The 16,005-nt window shown below is 39.5% G+C and overlaps 1 protein-coding gene across 1 annotated transcript in view; it reads left to right on the top strand.

Annotated features, from left to right (window-relative positions):
- Positions 1-15,491, top strand: part of LOC100659630 (aldo-keto reductase family 1 member C1-like) — a 32,438-nt gene extending 16,947 nt beyond the window's left edge. Inside the window, exons 6-9 of the mRNA XM_023548960.2 lie at positions 4,114-4,223; positions 5,807-5,972; positions 13,577-13,659; positions 15,288-15,491. Of these exons, the coding sequence (XP_023404728.2) occupies positions 4,114-4,223; positions 5,807-5,972; positions 13,577-13,659; positions 15,288-15,330 (402 nt within the window). The 3' untranslated portion in view covers positions 15,331-15,491. The remainder of the gene's footprint in view (positions 1-4,113; positions 4,224-5,806; positions 5,973-13,576; positions 13,660-15,287) is intronic.
- Positions 15,492-16,005: the final 514 nt, after the last annotated feature.

The following is a 16,005-nucleotide window of genomic DNA, read 5'->3' as shown; positions in this document are numbered from 1 at the left end:
TGATTTTTCTTCAAATATATTGGTGCCAAGTGTTTTATCTTCAGTCTCACTAATTCTGCCTTCATTTCCTCTTTTCTGCTCCTCTGACTTTCTATTGTGTTGTCTAATTCCCAGGTTTTATTGTTAATCTTCTCAACTCTGATTGCTGTCTCTCTATGGATTCTTGCAGCCTATTAAATTCTTCATTATGTTCTTAAATAACCTTTTTAATTTCTTCAGCTGCTTTATCTGTGTGTTCCTTGGCTTGTTCTGCATTTTGTCTGATCTTCTTCCTGATGTCTTGAAGGGTTCTACATATTAATCTCTTGTATTTTACATCTGGTTATTCCAGGAATATATCTTCTGCTGGAAGATTCCTTGATTATTTTGAGAGCTTGTTGAAGCAATTGTGTTCTGCTTCTTTACGTGATTTTTTATTGACTGTTTTCTCTGAGCCATTTAATAGTTATTATATTAATTTATTTTCTGTTTGCTTACTGTATCCTAGCTTCTTGATTTGTTTTTTTTTTTTTTTTTGATATGCCCAAGTAAGCTTCTTGAGTGAGCTAGCTTGATTATTTGCACCTTTGAATCTCTAACTTCCTGTCATCAGATAGCTAGAGCTGTTAGCAGGTATAGGAGCTTAGGAGTTCATTTTCTTTTCTTGTATGGATTCATCTCAGGTGTCCAGGTACTTGGTCATCAAGTGTGTGGTACAGGCTCTGTCCTACATTCTGAGAGGGGCAGGGGTGACTGGTGTAGGCACGGGTATCTGGTTGCAACAGGGAGTCACGCTGTGAACAAGGCAGGGGCTGACAACCATCCCCTGAGTGTCTGTGAGGAAAGCACATCCCTGTTTCCTAGAGCACACAGGTGGGTGGGTTCTGCAGCTGGACCTTGGGCACTCAATGCTTTTGGTTGTAAGGAGTGGGAGGTACCAGGTGTCCTTGGACCCCTGTCACGAGTGGCTAGGTGATGTGGCATGAGCCACCAGCCCTCAGGTCCCTCTTGTGGGTAGGTGAGGACAGTGTTTAATAGGCGAAGTGGTGTCGAACATCAAAATTCCACCTCTCCAGCACACAGCTAAAACAGTTGAAGTCAGATCTCAAGCACATACACCACTGCAGTAATAAGGGTCTAATCAACTTGAACTTGCGTAAAAACAATTTATGGTCTGTTCCGCAGTCAAACCCTTGCCTTGTTCTGACGGATGATGTTGAGCTTCTCAACCATCTCTTTTCACAGATGTAGTCAACTTAATTCCTGTGTTTTCCATCCAGCGAGTTCCATATGTACAGTCATTGTTTATGTTGTTGAAAGAAAGGTTTTTGCTTTGAAAATGTCCTTGGTCTTGCAAAATTCTATCATGTGATCTCTGGTGTCATTTCTGTCACCAAGGCCATATTTTTCAACTACCAATCCTTTCCAAATTTCACATTTCCAAATTTCACATGCCAGTCACCAGTAATTATCAATGCAACTCATTGCATGTCTGTTCAATTTCTGACCACAAAAGTTAGTCACAATCTTCAATTTCCTCATCTTTAGCATTAGTGGTTGGTGCATAAATTTGAATAATAGTCTTCTTAGCTGGTCTTCCTTGTAGTTATATGGATATGATCCTATTACAGATTGTGTTGTACTTCTGGATAGGTCTTGAAATGTTCTTTTTGACAATAAATGCCACACCATTCCTCTTCAATTTGTCATTCTTAGCATAGTTGACCATCTGATTGTCCAATTCAAAGTGGCCAATGCCAGTCCATTTCAGCTCACTAATGCTTACAAGATTGATGTTTATTTGGTCCGTTTCAGTTTTGATGACTTCCAGTTTTCCTATATCCATACTTCATATGTTCCATGTTCCAATTATTAATGGATGTTTGCAGCTGTATGTTCTCATTTGAGGCAGGTGTCCCAACTCAGCAAATGAAGGTCCCAAAAGTTCTACTCTATCCAAAGGTCAACTCTACTTTGAGGAGGCAGCTCTTCCTCATTTGTGTTTGGAGTGCCTTCCAACCCAAAGGGCTCTTCTTCTAGCTCTATATCAGATACTGTTCCACTGCTATTCATAATGTTTTCATTGGCCAATTTTTTCAGAAGTAGACCTCCAGGTCCTTCTTCCTAGTCTGTCTTAGTCTAGAAGCTTCACTGAGACCTGACCGCCATGGATGAAACTGCTAATAGTTGAGATACCAGGGGCATAGCTTCCAGCATCACAACAACACACAAGCCACCGCAGTACGAGAAACTGACAGACACAGAAGAAAACTTTATGTGATTCAGGTTAAACATTTTTGTCAAGAAAATTTCAGAAATTTCCTGGAGCACTGGTGGTGCAGTGGTTTAGCATTTGGCTGCTAACCAATAGGTTGGCAGTTCAAATCCACCAGCAGCTTCTTGGAAACCCTGTGCAACAGTTCTACTCTGTCCTATAGGGTCACTATGAGTCAGAATCAACTGGATGGCAACAGGTTTGTGAGTTTTTTTTTCTCTTTTTTTATGAAACTCATGCAGCCCTGGTGGCACGGTGCTGAAAAATCTGTTGCCAGTCAAAAAGGTTGACAGTTCAAATCCCCCAGCCACACCTTAGAAGCCCTATGTGGCAGTTCTACTCTATCCTATAGGGTCTCTATGAGTCAAAATTGACTTGAAGGCTGTGAGTTTAGGAAGCACGTATTGACACATGGTGTCAACATTAGTGATGTTAGATTTTAGTACTTCGTTAAGCAGGTGGTAGACAGATCTCTTCTCTGTAATCATATATTTTCTCATTTGCATTCAGCTAATAAGATGTTGGTTGATAATTTTGTATCAAAGAAAATCATATTCACCAACAAATTTATGTTTAATGGTTTAGTATCCATTGATGATTTTTGCCTAAATCAGTTATTTTGATGGGGTTTGTAAATTATTATTTTTTATTTTTCTCATTCTTTTTACTTTTCTTACCTGGCTTTTTTCTATAAAACTAGAATATTAATTATCAACTCAGGATAAATTACAATTATTTCTCATAAGACCAAACAAATGTGTAATTCTTTCCTTTAATGATCAATATTCAGAGAAAAAATACAGTAATAATCATCTTCACTAGGGACAAATTGTTCTTGCTCTCCTCCTTTTTGTATATCTCTCATTCATAAGAATTTAGAGATTTTTTTTATTCAATGCGTTAGAAATTATTTTAGTCTTTACTCCTTTTGATACGCAAATCTACCCACCAAACTGTTTCCTTTGTCCTTTGAATGTGTACTCATGGCTTTGAGTACTTTCATGCTATCTGGGCACACTTTGATGTCCAAAGCTAGAAAGTTCTTTCCCTCTCCCAGATCCAGAATTACCCTTCTCTCCTTGTGGCAGATAATGACATCTAGTAACTGACATGGATTGAAAGGTGTCCCCCAAAATTATGTGTATCAATTTGGCTAGACCATGATTCCTACTACTGAGTGATTGTCTACCATTTTGTCATCTGATGTGATTTTCCTATGTGTTGGAAATACTACGTCTATGATGTTAATGAGGTGGAATAGACCTCAGTTATGTTAATGACACAAGGCTCTATCTATAAGATTGGATTCTATCTTGAGCCAATTCCTTTTGAGATATAAAAGAGAGAAAGGAGCAGAGACAGGGGGCATCATAACACCAAGAAAGCAAGCCCAGGAGCAGAGCGAGCCCTTTGGACTCAGAGTTCTAGCTCAGAGAAGCTCCTTGTCCAGGAGAAGATTGATGAGAAGGCCTTCCTCCAGATCCCACAGACGGAGAAAGCCCTCCTTGGAGCTGATGTCTGAATTTGGACTTCTAGCCTACTAGATTGTGAGAAAATAAATTTCTCTTTCTTAAAGCCATCCACTTGTGGTAATTCTGTTACAGCAGCAGTAGATAACTAAGATGGTACCAAGAACTGGGCAATAGAGGTATTTCTCTTACAGAAGATTATTGTTTTTGATTCTTCCAGTAGCAAAAGAGAAAATATATTTTTTCCAACATTAGTTCATGTTGGTATTCCTAGTTCAAATACAAATTAACAGTGTTTTCATCCAGAGTCTTTGACTTTTATCATTTCCCTTACATTTTAATATCATGTTTTCATGTCATCTGACCCATTTTTGCCTTGCTGTTCTACAGGTGGAATGTCATCCTTATCTCAACCAGAGCAAACTTCTGGATTTCTGCAAGTCAAAAGACATTGTTCTGGTTGCCTACAGTGCTCTGGGATCTACTCGAGATAAAAGATGGTAATGAGGACAATGGAGAGATTATCTAAAACACCATTATTGAAGAAACATTTTTAATATACTATACCCTATTTCCTGGCGTTAATGCTCAACTGCATGGGTAAAAGGGGGAGAGAAGCTGTAGAAATACTTCTTTATAATCCTTTCACCCAGCCCAATGCTTTTACATTGTGTGTCTGGTTATAGTCAATGTAAAAGAACTTCTGAGAATGGAAAGAAAGTTAAAAACAATACTAAGAATGTGTTATTCAATCAATTATTCACAAGTAGGGGAACACACAGCATATATAGCGTATACTACGTGTTCCAAAAAAAATGTGACAGCATCAGGGTTAGTATAGTCAGAGAGGAGCAAAGAGAGTCCCAGAAGTCTAAGCAGTTTCAGATGGCTTATCAGAGATTCATTAAAATATTCTTTGAAACCCTTTCTCTTCTGAAATGTCAGTTTTCTTAAGAAGACAAATGTTGCAGTTCTTGGCCAAGGGAGGGGCAGGGCTGGGGGGGTGCGGAGTGGAGGGTAAGTAGGCAGGGAAGACCTGCCTGCTGAGGAGATGCAGATAGCTGGGCTGAGTACCTATTTGTCTGGAAAATGGGCTAGGGACTCAGCATGTTAAGTTTACAGTTAAATCTAAAGAAGCAAACTAGTTCATTACCTGTAAGGGCTAGGTTACTGATTATCTTAAACTATGTCCGGTGAGACCCAGTCATTCGGCTATATTCTCTGGGCTTGGCATATGCAACTCTAATTTTAGTTTCCACATCAAAAATAAACATCTACATTAAAAGCTATACATATTTCATATTTCAAAAACTGAGACAAAAGTTATAAACTGAAGTCATGATTTTGACGTTCTTTTAAGAGATTGACATTTTTCAAATAATATCCTCCATAAGCATCAGTTATCTTATGTCTAAAATCAGGAAAATAATAAGTAACTCCCAAGTTTATGAGGATAGAAAGAAATTACTATCTGGCATCATTTTGTAAACTTCTGTACAGATATTATACACCATAATTATTCAAGTCTTCCCATTTCCCTTCCTACTCTCATGTCCCTTCTCTGGCTGTACCCAGAGAAGAAAAACAGCCAATGAAAAGTAAAAGGAAGTCCAAGGGCCTGGAACCATTGTTTTCAAATGAAACCTACTGCCATCTAGTCGATTCTAACCGATAGTCAACCCTACAAGACAGAGTAGACCACAGCGTTTTCAAGGCAATAAAGCTTAATGAGAGCAGTCTGCCACGTGTTTCTCACAGAGCAGGGCTTTGAACTGACAACATTCTAGTTAGCTGAGAGTCTCCAGGGATTCTTCTTTCAAACTAAAGAGAGCATCAAAATGACCTGGAAGGATTTTTAAAACATGGAATGCTGAGCCCTCATCAACTCTGATTCAATAGATCTGGGTGATTTGCACTAGCATTGCATTTCTAACGTGTTCCTATATGATGTAGATGATGCTGGCCCAGGGACAACATTGGGGGAACTACTGGTCTAGAGGGGACCACCTTAGTATGTTTTAGAAGCTCCTGACAAATTAAGAATTCTGCCTCATGTGTTTTGCATTTCTGCATGTCCTTCCAGGGTGGACCAGAGCTCCCCTGTTCTCTTGGATGATCCAGTTCTTGGTGCCCTGGCTAAAAAGCACAAGCGGACCCCAGCCCTGATTGCCCTTCGCTACCAGCTTCAGCGTGGGGTCGTGGTCCTGGCCAAGAGTTGCAATGAGAAGAGGATCAAAGAGAACATGCAGGTGATGAGCAGGTTGATGGGCTTCCAGGAAACTAAGTCATAACCTTCACAGGTATCCTTCAATGTAAGGCTCATGGCAACTTAGGGCCATGTTGATTTCCTTGAGGTTTCCATATGTGCATTTGCTAGGGTTTTTCTCCTTCATGTACAACAACAGGAGAGGTAGCATGGCTGCATGGAAAAGGATTGGACAGAAATCTGAGACTTGAACTCTAACCTTCCGTGCAATTTAGTCTGTAACCTTGTGCAAAAGGCATGTCGTTTTGACATTTCTAAAAAGAGGTAATTGGATTAGGTGATTTTTCAGTCTTCAATACACTAGGATTCTTTTACCAGGAACTAGTTGAAGGCTCTGAGTCACACTCTCCCTATATGTGTCCACCTAACCAGACACAATGGATGATCCCCATCTAACCTGCTGGGTCCCTAAACTGTGAAAACCAAGGTCCTGGTGACAATCTCTTCCTCCCTGAGTACAGAAAGAGGCCCTATTCCTGGAGAAACCTAAAAAGTTGTTACCTGTTAATAAAAATATAAAATAATTAATTTACATTGCATAGAAGATATAGAAGGAAAATTAAGTTTCCTCCCAACCTGTAGCTCAGTTCCCAATCATCTGATCTTCCTTTCCATACCAATCTCTGTTGGCCTTTTTCTGGTAACTTCCCAGATATTGCCTACGTATTAAAGTATATATGTTCTGTAAAAATTATTGCAAGCCACACAGACTGGTATGACATTACTTTTAAATGTTGATTTCAGAGACACAAGTTTTAACTTTGATCTGAGAACACATACACTTTCAAAGTCAAGCAAGAGCTGTCAGTCAGTATGAGAATTGTATCAATTTAGTCAGTTTGCTTGCCACAACTTTCTAAGATGTGAACTGTATCACAAACATAAGAGTGTATAAAATGTTAACCATAGTTAAAAACATAACAAAAACCTGAACACCTGAGGATCATTCAGGTTATGAAATTGCACATGACGCCTGTCTGAAGCTCACTGATCATTTCTCCCTCCATGGGGGTATCCATTCCTCTAACTTTCGTAATAATCAATTGTTCCTTTGACTGTTCTCACAGTTTTGCTACTTAAGGGTAGATCACTTACTATCTTTTTTAATCTACCTGTTTTAAAACATTCTGTAAGTGGAATCACACTGCATTTCTCGCATTAAACTTTGTGAGATTCATTCCTGTGATGCATGCAGCTACAGTTTGTTCATTTTTACTTCTGCATCATCTTACGACTCATGACTTCACAATAATTTATTTATCCAACTACTGTTGGGGCATTTGTGTTGTTTGATTGCTTGTTTTTGTCATTTGAATAATCCTGCCAGGAACATTCTTGTATGTGTGTGCTGGTGATACAGGAGTGAAACTGATTGGTAATAGAAGATGAGCAGGTTCACATTTATTAATATCAAACTTTTTCCAACCTTGTTTTATTTAGTTATATTTCTGTGAGCGACATAAGACATTCCTCCTTGCTCCACATTTTAGCCAGCATTTGATATTACTAGCTTTCACCTTCTTGCCAATCTACTTCTTCTGGTCACAGGGTAGATGAGGCCATGGTACATACAGGCTATTAGGCCTATTGACTAGTTTTTTCTATGAGTCTTTGGCTTCCTTCTTTCTCTTTTGTTATGGATAAGTAGAAACCAATAGATATATCTTAGATGGTTCCTCAGTAGCTTTTCAGACCCCAGACACTTCTCACCACATTGGGTTGTAGAACAAACACTTTATAACCTATATCATGACAATGAACTGAGCTGTCCCACGAGACTATGGTCCTAAGCCTTCAAAGTTAGAAAACTAATTTTAAGAGGTGTTTCTTTACGTCTAAGTAGTATTCTTAGCTGCGTCCCCTATGTGGCTTGTTTATATATGAATATACATTCATGCACACACATACTTGTATGTACATATACCTATAGATATATCTGTGCACACATGCATATGTACCTGCATGTTCACACCCATACACATATATGCTTATATACATATTTGTGTAATCACACATCTATTTTTTAGTTGTTGTTGATGTCGTTGCAAAAATATATTTGTCATATCCTTTACCAAAAACATCCTTTTCTCTTGCACTCTTCAGTGACATCATTTACCTTTGTCAAGCTGTGTGCACTTCACCCACATTCAATGCTCTCTTTACCAACACCAAAAATAACAATTGTCTACGATCTTGAGAGTGCTTCTGGCTATCCCCCTCTCCACTCATCTCTGGTAACCACCAATGAGTGTTGGTCTCTCTCTCTCTCTCTCTCTCTCTATATCTATTCTGGTCTTATGAAAAGCAATTATATAATATTTGTTTTTTCTGTTTGGCTAGTATTAATCAGCATAACGTCCTTCATATTCATCCAAGATATACTATATAAGAGGACTCATCATCATTCTTTATGGCTGTGTAGTATTCCATTGTATGTAGGTACCACATTGTGTTTATCCATTCATCCATTGTTGGGCAGTTACATCATTTCCATCTTTTTGCTATGTGAATATTGCTGTATTGAACACAGGTGTGCATATGTCTCTCTATGTCTCTTTTATTAGATCTCTAGAGAATATACCTAGGAGTGGGATTGGTGCATCACAAAGTATTTCTACCCTCTTGAGAAAGTGGCTTCATCATTTTACAGTCAGGCCAGCACTGGTTAAATGTTCTAATCCCTCAAAACTTTGCCAGCATTTGTTGTTTTCTGTTTTTTTGTTTGCTGCTTGGTTTTAACAGTGACATTTTTGCAGGAGTGAGATGGTATCTCATTGTAGTTTCTATTTGCATCTCTCTAATGGCTAGTGTGGTTAAGAGCTCAGGCTGCTAAACAAAAGGTCAGCAGTTTGAATACAACATTCACTCTTTGGAAATGCTATGGGGCAGTTTTACTCTGTTCTATACAGTTGCTATGAGTCCAAATTGAATTGATGGCAATGAGTTTGGTTTTTTGCTTTTTTTAATGGCTAATGATCACAAATTTCTTTTCATGGGTTTGTTGGCCACTTTTAATATACTCATAAAATGGTCCTTTGTGTTTTTAATACCAAATTTTTATGTCTAAAAATTCTGTATACTTGTTTTAATAATTTTCTTAATCATTATATAGTTTCTAGTGTGAATATTTTTTAAATATACCACCACAATTATTTTATAGTCCATGAATGCCAGTATTAATAATCCTAGTGGTTTGTTTTACTGTCTTTTATACCAACAGGCTCTCATTTATGATGACTTATTTCCATACATATTCAGCTAGTTTTACCTGTGAGCTCCTCATTTTCGTCTTAATTTTATTTGAGATGTCCTTTGACACCACGGATGAAAGTGTGGCTCTCCAGGACCCAGAGAAGAGTTATGTCAAGCTCCTAAAGACACAATCTGTCCAAGGCTGGGCTCTCTAGAGGCTCAAAACCAGTGAAGCATAAATATAAATATATAGAGAGAGATTTATTTTGAGGAAAAATCTCATGCAATTGTGGAGGCTGGCAAGTCCCAAACCCAAGGGTAGCCAGCAAGCTGAAGGCTTCTTTTCACTCACGTGGTTGCATGGGCTGTGGAACCAAAATCCACGGCTCAGGAGGTAGGCTTATGGCTCACAGGGTTGCAGGAGCTGGTGGATCCAAAATCAGGTGGTAGGCCCTGGCTTATGTCCTATGAACTGGAGGTCAGAGATGACGATTTGGGTGTAGGATCCAGAAAGGATGAGATTTGGCAGAACACCTGTATGTATTGGATACAGATCACACCCTCAAGGAAACTCCCCTTTCAACTGATTGGCTCTTGATATCAGATCACAAGATGGATGATTATTATATAATATCTAAAAAACTGAGTCACCGAGAATCATGGCCTAGCCAAGTTGGCAAATAACATGAATTATCACAGTCCACCCCTTGTCAACTTGGCAGCTGTACACATCACCCAAAACTTTAAAACATCTCTAAATAAAGACAATTATAAAGTCATACTTGCACCTAATATGACACAACCAACATGCATACAACCAAAAATGCACTAGCCCTGTTTATATATTATAATTTATAATAAGTAATGGAGTAAGGGAGGGAAGAAAACAAATATACTTGATATACATATGTTGTTGTTAGGTGTCATCAAGCTGGTTCCAGTCCATAATGACCCTAAGTACAACAGAACAAAATACCGCCCAACCCTCACCATCTTCACTATTGTTGTTATGCTTGAGCCCGCTATTGCAGCCACTGTGTCAATGTATCTCATTGAGGGTTTTCCTCTTTTTCACTGACCTCTACTTTATCAAGCAATATATAAATACACACACACACACGTGTATGTATGTATAACACACAGACACGTATACATAAGGTCACAGAGACAGAATGCTAAAATTTTGTGAGTGGGTGACTAGGGGTAATAGTGAGTGGTGCCATTCCCATTTCCAGCCCTTGGTTCCTGGGCTCATGAATCCTGGGCATGGGAGAAAAAGCATCATATATTGGACACTGGTTTAGAGCATATACAGTCTCCTGGAGAAGATTACCCCAACCCTGCAAGATATTACCACTTAGCTGGTGCCACAATTGTGTCTTTAGAACACCATTCCATTGTTTTATCAAGCCAGCTGGTTCAGGATGACGGGGAACATAGTAGGACCAGTGAATTCCATGAGCAGAGGCCAATAGCTGAATTTCATTTGCTGTGAAATGAGCTTTTTGATTCAAGGAACCGTGATAGTGGACAAGTACACAGATGGTAATTTTGACAGAAACACTGCGTGCAGGGAAGGCAAATCTGTATCCTGAGTTAATTTCTATCCCAGTAAGAATAAAATGCTGCTCTTTGCATAATGAAGTGAACCAATGTAATCCATGTGCCACCAGTTTGCTGGCTGATAGCCTCTAGCAATAGTGCCATATCAGGGACTCAGTGTAGGTCTCTGCTGCTGGCAGATTGGGCAGTCAGTAGTGACTGTAGCCAAGAAAGCCTTGGTGGTTGTAAGTGCACGTTGCTGAGCCCATGCATAACGTCCATCTTTCCCATCATGCCACTTTTTGCATAAGCCCATTGGGCAGTGACAGGAGTGGCTGGGAAAGAGGCTAACTCCTATCTGTAGAATAAGTCATATTACCCACTTGGTTGTAAAAATCCTCTGCTGCTGAGGTCATTATTTGGTGAGTGTCATGGATTGGATTGAATTGTGTCCCCCAAAAATGTGTGTCAACTGCCTAGGCCATGATTCCCAGTATTGGGTGATTGTTCACTATTTCATCATCTGATGTGGTTTTCCTAAGTATTGTACATCCTACCTCTATGAAGTTAATGAGGCAGGATTAGAGGTAGTTATGTCAATGAGGCAGGACTAAACCACAAGGTTAGGTTGTATCTTGAGTCAATCTCTTTTGAGTTATAAAAGTGAGAAGACAGCAGAGAGACAGGATGTCTCCTATCACCAAGAGTGAAGAACCAAGAGAGGAGTGTGTGCTTTGGACCTGGGGTCCCTGCACAGAGAAGCTCCTAGAACAGGGAAAAATTGATGACAAGGACCTTCCCCCAGAGCCAACACAGAGAGAAAGCCTTGCCCTGAAGCTGTTACCCTGAATTTGAACTTCTAACCTCCTAGACTATGAGAGAATACATTCCTGTTTGTTAAAGCCATCCAATTGTGGTAATTCTGTTACAGCAGCACTAGATAACTAAGATGGTGAGCATTCACATGAGACACAAACATCTTCATTTCTTGGTCCCATTCAGAGAGGTCCATCCACATGGCTCTTCCCCATACCTCCTTGTCACCTGTTTCCCAATCAGGTTCCTTTCAAGGTCCTCACCAACCAGCCAAACCATTAGCCACACCCCAAGACTCAGCATACAATTGCACATCTGACTCGCTCTCCTTCTGAGCAAAATAAACACGTACACTGCTTGCAGTTCTTCCCACTGCGGGGGGATTTCCCTGTGTCACTGTCCTTCAGCGAGGTCCCAGGGAGGAGCTGCATTGCTGCCACTGTCCACTTTTGAGTGGTGACTGCATATAATGCAGAAATATTTATAAACCAGGAGCAAGAATTCTCTTCCCCAGTCAACTCTGCATGAGGCCTAAGGTGCAGACTGGGAGAAGGAAGACAGTGTGACAGGACTGGGAATGATGAGGATTTCGGCCACTTCCTCATGTCACGTATTTATACCCTCAGGTCCTGCTCGAGTGCAATCTCCTATATGTAACTTCTATTTATGGATGGTATGCTGAGATGCACATCTGATTTTACGACACTGTGAGTCAGACAACACCCACTTCATTATGGGCAGCTCGGGCCAAGTGACAGTTAAGGATATGTGTCAACATGGCTGGTCCATGATTTTCGGTTATTTGGCATATATGATGTAATCACCATACATAATATGATCTGTTGTGAGTGGCCAATGACTTGGAAGGAGAGTTTCGTGAGAGGTAACTGCATCCGGTACATATAAATACTCTGACAAAGCTCACCTTCTTTGGATCCTACATCCAACTCATCATCTTCTGACCTCCAATTCTTGGGACGTGAGCCAACAGCCATACATCTGACCTGCAGATTTCGGAATCTGCTACCTCCTGCAACCCTGTGAGCCACCAGCCTTCCATCTAACCCTATTTGTGTCCATCAGCACTTACAGCATTGTGAGTCATGAAAAGCCTCCAACCTGCCACTAATTTGGAGTCACTAGCCTCCACAACTATGTGAGCCATTTCCTTGAAATAAATCTATCTGCGTGTATGTGTGTGTGTGTGTGTGTATATATATATATATATTTCACTGACTTTTCTCCTCCACAGATCCAGCCTAAGACAGGTCACACGGTGACTTGATGTCCCGTGGTTAAGTGTTCACTCTCTACTACGGCTCAAAACAAGACAAAAGCTATTTCTCAAAAGGAGAGTAGTTATCTGCAGAAGATGGTAGACCTTTGCTCCAAAATTAGTGTTTCACTAACAGGGGCCTGCCAAAGACTCCAAACAGTATATCTATCTGTCACTGACATTTTAAGAACTATTGAATTAGCCAGATCACATGGCCCGATTGGCAGACACACTTGTACAGCAGCCTGACCATGTGGCACACCCTCTGTTCTTCTGGGCACCACTCAAAACTAGCAGTTTTTCTAGGCTGTTGATAAATAGGCCAGAGTAGCACACCCAGATAAGAGATATGCTGCCTCCAAAACCCACAGGGAACCATCAGGCATTGTGCCTCTTTTTTAGTTGTATGTAACAACTTATTCTTCATTTTAGAAGGAATGTCTTGACTTGTTCCACACCACCGGACTCCTAGAAATTTCACTGAGGTGGAAAGTGCCTGAATTTTTGTCAGATTAATTTTCCACCATCTAGAATGCAAATGTCTTACCCATAATCTAGAGTCATTGATACTTCTTAGTAAGCTAGTATAAATGAAATCTTTTCTTCTATTTTAGTTTCTACCTGGTATTTGTTAGTATTTGGAAAATTCACTGATTTTTGTACCCAGCCATATTTTTGTTTATACTGATGATTCACTTGGACCAAGATTGGAAATTATATAATCTGGAAGTAATTTAATTTTTTTTTCTTTCTCTTGATAGGTTTTTGAATTCCAGTTGACTTCAGACGACATGAAAGCCCTAGATGGCCTAAACCGCAATGTTCGCTATTTTACTGCTGCGTAGTAAGTATTGTTCACTGAATAGTAAGTATTGTTGGTAAAGATATTGCTTCAGTGAATTTTCAGCTAAGGAAAGTAGGAGAGCTGTTAAAATTTAAGTCAATACCAGAAAGATAGTGGCCAGTTTTAGGAAGGGATGAGACGTGAACTTACCCAAAACTCTCAGACTGAGTTCACCACAAAGTTCTATTCACCGGATCAGCAAAAGTGTATGAGGGACTCAGGGTTAGCATGAACATTCACCCATACTCTACTCTCCTCAGTCCACATACTTTCCAGAGAAAATCAACATCACTGATGATTTTAACTCTTCCGTGTATGCCTTTCATCTCTACAGCAAAGTACTGGACACATACCTTGGGTATTAGAGATATCACTTAATGAAATGGGTCAAAAAACAGTTTTTGTCATTGTCCTCCCCTAAACCTGCTCAATTTCTCAAAGCTGCTCAATCAGACTAAAATCTCCAGCCCTCTGCTCCAAGCCAGAGATTTCCATCACCTACACTAAAAAAACCTTGTAAATTTGAGGTCTTAATAGTTTTCAAATCTTGCCTACTCTTTCGTCTCATGTTTATTCAAGACCCAAACACTGCACTCACCTCCTGAAAGAATTGCCTTTGTATAAGAACTTGTGGCTTTGATTTTCTGAAATACAGAACTCTCAATGCATAGGTTGAAGAAGGCTAAGAGAAAAGAGATTAAAGCCAAGAAAAGAGCGTGGAGACAAAACCTCAATGTTGGAGACCATTTTTAGCCTACAAAATTCTTGACTATTCCCACATGCTCTAAAATATAGGACTCTGAGAAAGGGCATTCTACTGTAGGAATTTTTGCTCATAATAGATATAACGTGATCATGTGTGAAAAGGGACTAGCACAATGACACATCATTAGTACTCAAAAATGGGTAGGTATAGTATTATCACTGGTAATATTTTTATCAGCATACTGAAAATTAGGGAAAAAAACAGAAAAATGATGTAAAGAAAAAGAGAAAGTGGGAAGCAATCAGTAATTCCAATCATTATTTAAATTACAATTAACCATTTTCTATCACTTTATACTTTCTGTTGTTATTATACACAGGGATCTCACTATGTAGGAAGCTTCTTGGAGACAGTACCATATCTTATGTATGTCATTATATCCATTTCTGAGTAATGCAATAGGTGACATGTTGTAGGAAAAGAATGAATTAGTGAAGTGGAGTACAATTGCTATCTACAATCTGTATCACTCTAAAATATTTATTTGTGTTAAGCATAAACCTGGACTTATCTCTGTTCAAAACAAGACAAAATTAATTTATGCTTTCCCTGAAAATTCAAATGAAAACACACAGCACATCTCTCTTTTTTTGCTGATGTAGATAAGGGAGGGCAGTATATTTGTGGATTTGCATCTGTGTGCTACGTTCCAGGCATGGGAATATAATTTTAGTTGTTTAATTATTATTGTCTAGAAACATTTATTATAAAGACATGCTTATGAAATTATGAAAGGCAAGCTTTACAAGCAGCTAGGAAATAAAATATTCAACTTGCATACTAATGCCAGCTTCTTAGAAACCTCTGATGTTATTGAAATAGTCTTTGGATCTACATTATGCATTTCTCTTTCTCATTCTAGTGGTACTGGAAACCCTAATTATCCATTTTCTGAAGAGTATTAAAGAGGAGGGGTTTGTTGTGACTCCTTCCAGAAGACCCTGCATGTGAATAGGATGCAGGAAACGTCTCAGATGCTGGTGATGAGAAAGAGCACCCCTGCTGGAATCCATGCAGCTTAGCAACGCACACTCAGCTGGAGTTGTGACAGTAGCTCAGCAAGGGAAAGCACTAAATTCTTGTCTTTTTTTTTTTTAAAAAAAAAAGAACAAAGATTTTTTCTCCCTGAAGATTCTTATCCATCTTGGTCTCTTATTAATTACTTACTTTTTTACCTTGTTTCTTTCAGGTCCAAAGTTCTGATTGGCCTAGAAGGTTGGAGGCAGTGGGAAAAAGTTGAAAGCTATAGACATTCTTGGGATGGTACTCAGGGAGAAATTTTCAGCTTCTAGAAAAGTAGCAAAGGGCAGGCATGTATCAGTCGGTGATTCCTTAGTTAGCCCTTTGAGGTCCAAGAAAACTCACTGCATGTGGTTGAGAAGGTGAGGCACATATTGAAAGGATGACCAACAACAAAAGGGCTCCCAAGGAGCAGTGCAGAGGATCAGAACTCCAGGAAAATGAAAACAAGAGATCACTGTGGCAGGGATGGCCAGGAAGGTGGGAGCAGAACCAGCAGACTCAGATGGTTGGAATTCAGGTGTGCAGGAAATCAAAGAAAAAACTGACAGATCCAATTC

Source organism: Loxodonta africana, chromosome 4, assembly GCF_030014295.1.
Source record: "Loxodonta africana isolate mLoxAfr1 chromosome 4, mLoxAfr1.hap2, whole genome shotgun sequence".
NCBI classification, from domain to species: Eukaryota; Metazoa; Chordata; class Mammalia; order Proboscidea; family Elephantidae; genus Loxodonta; species Loxodonta africana.
This window is presented reverse-complemented; position numbering and strand designations above follow the sequence as displayed.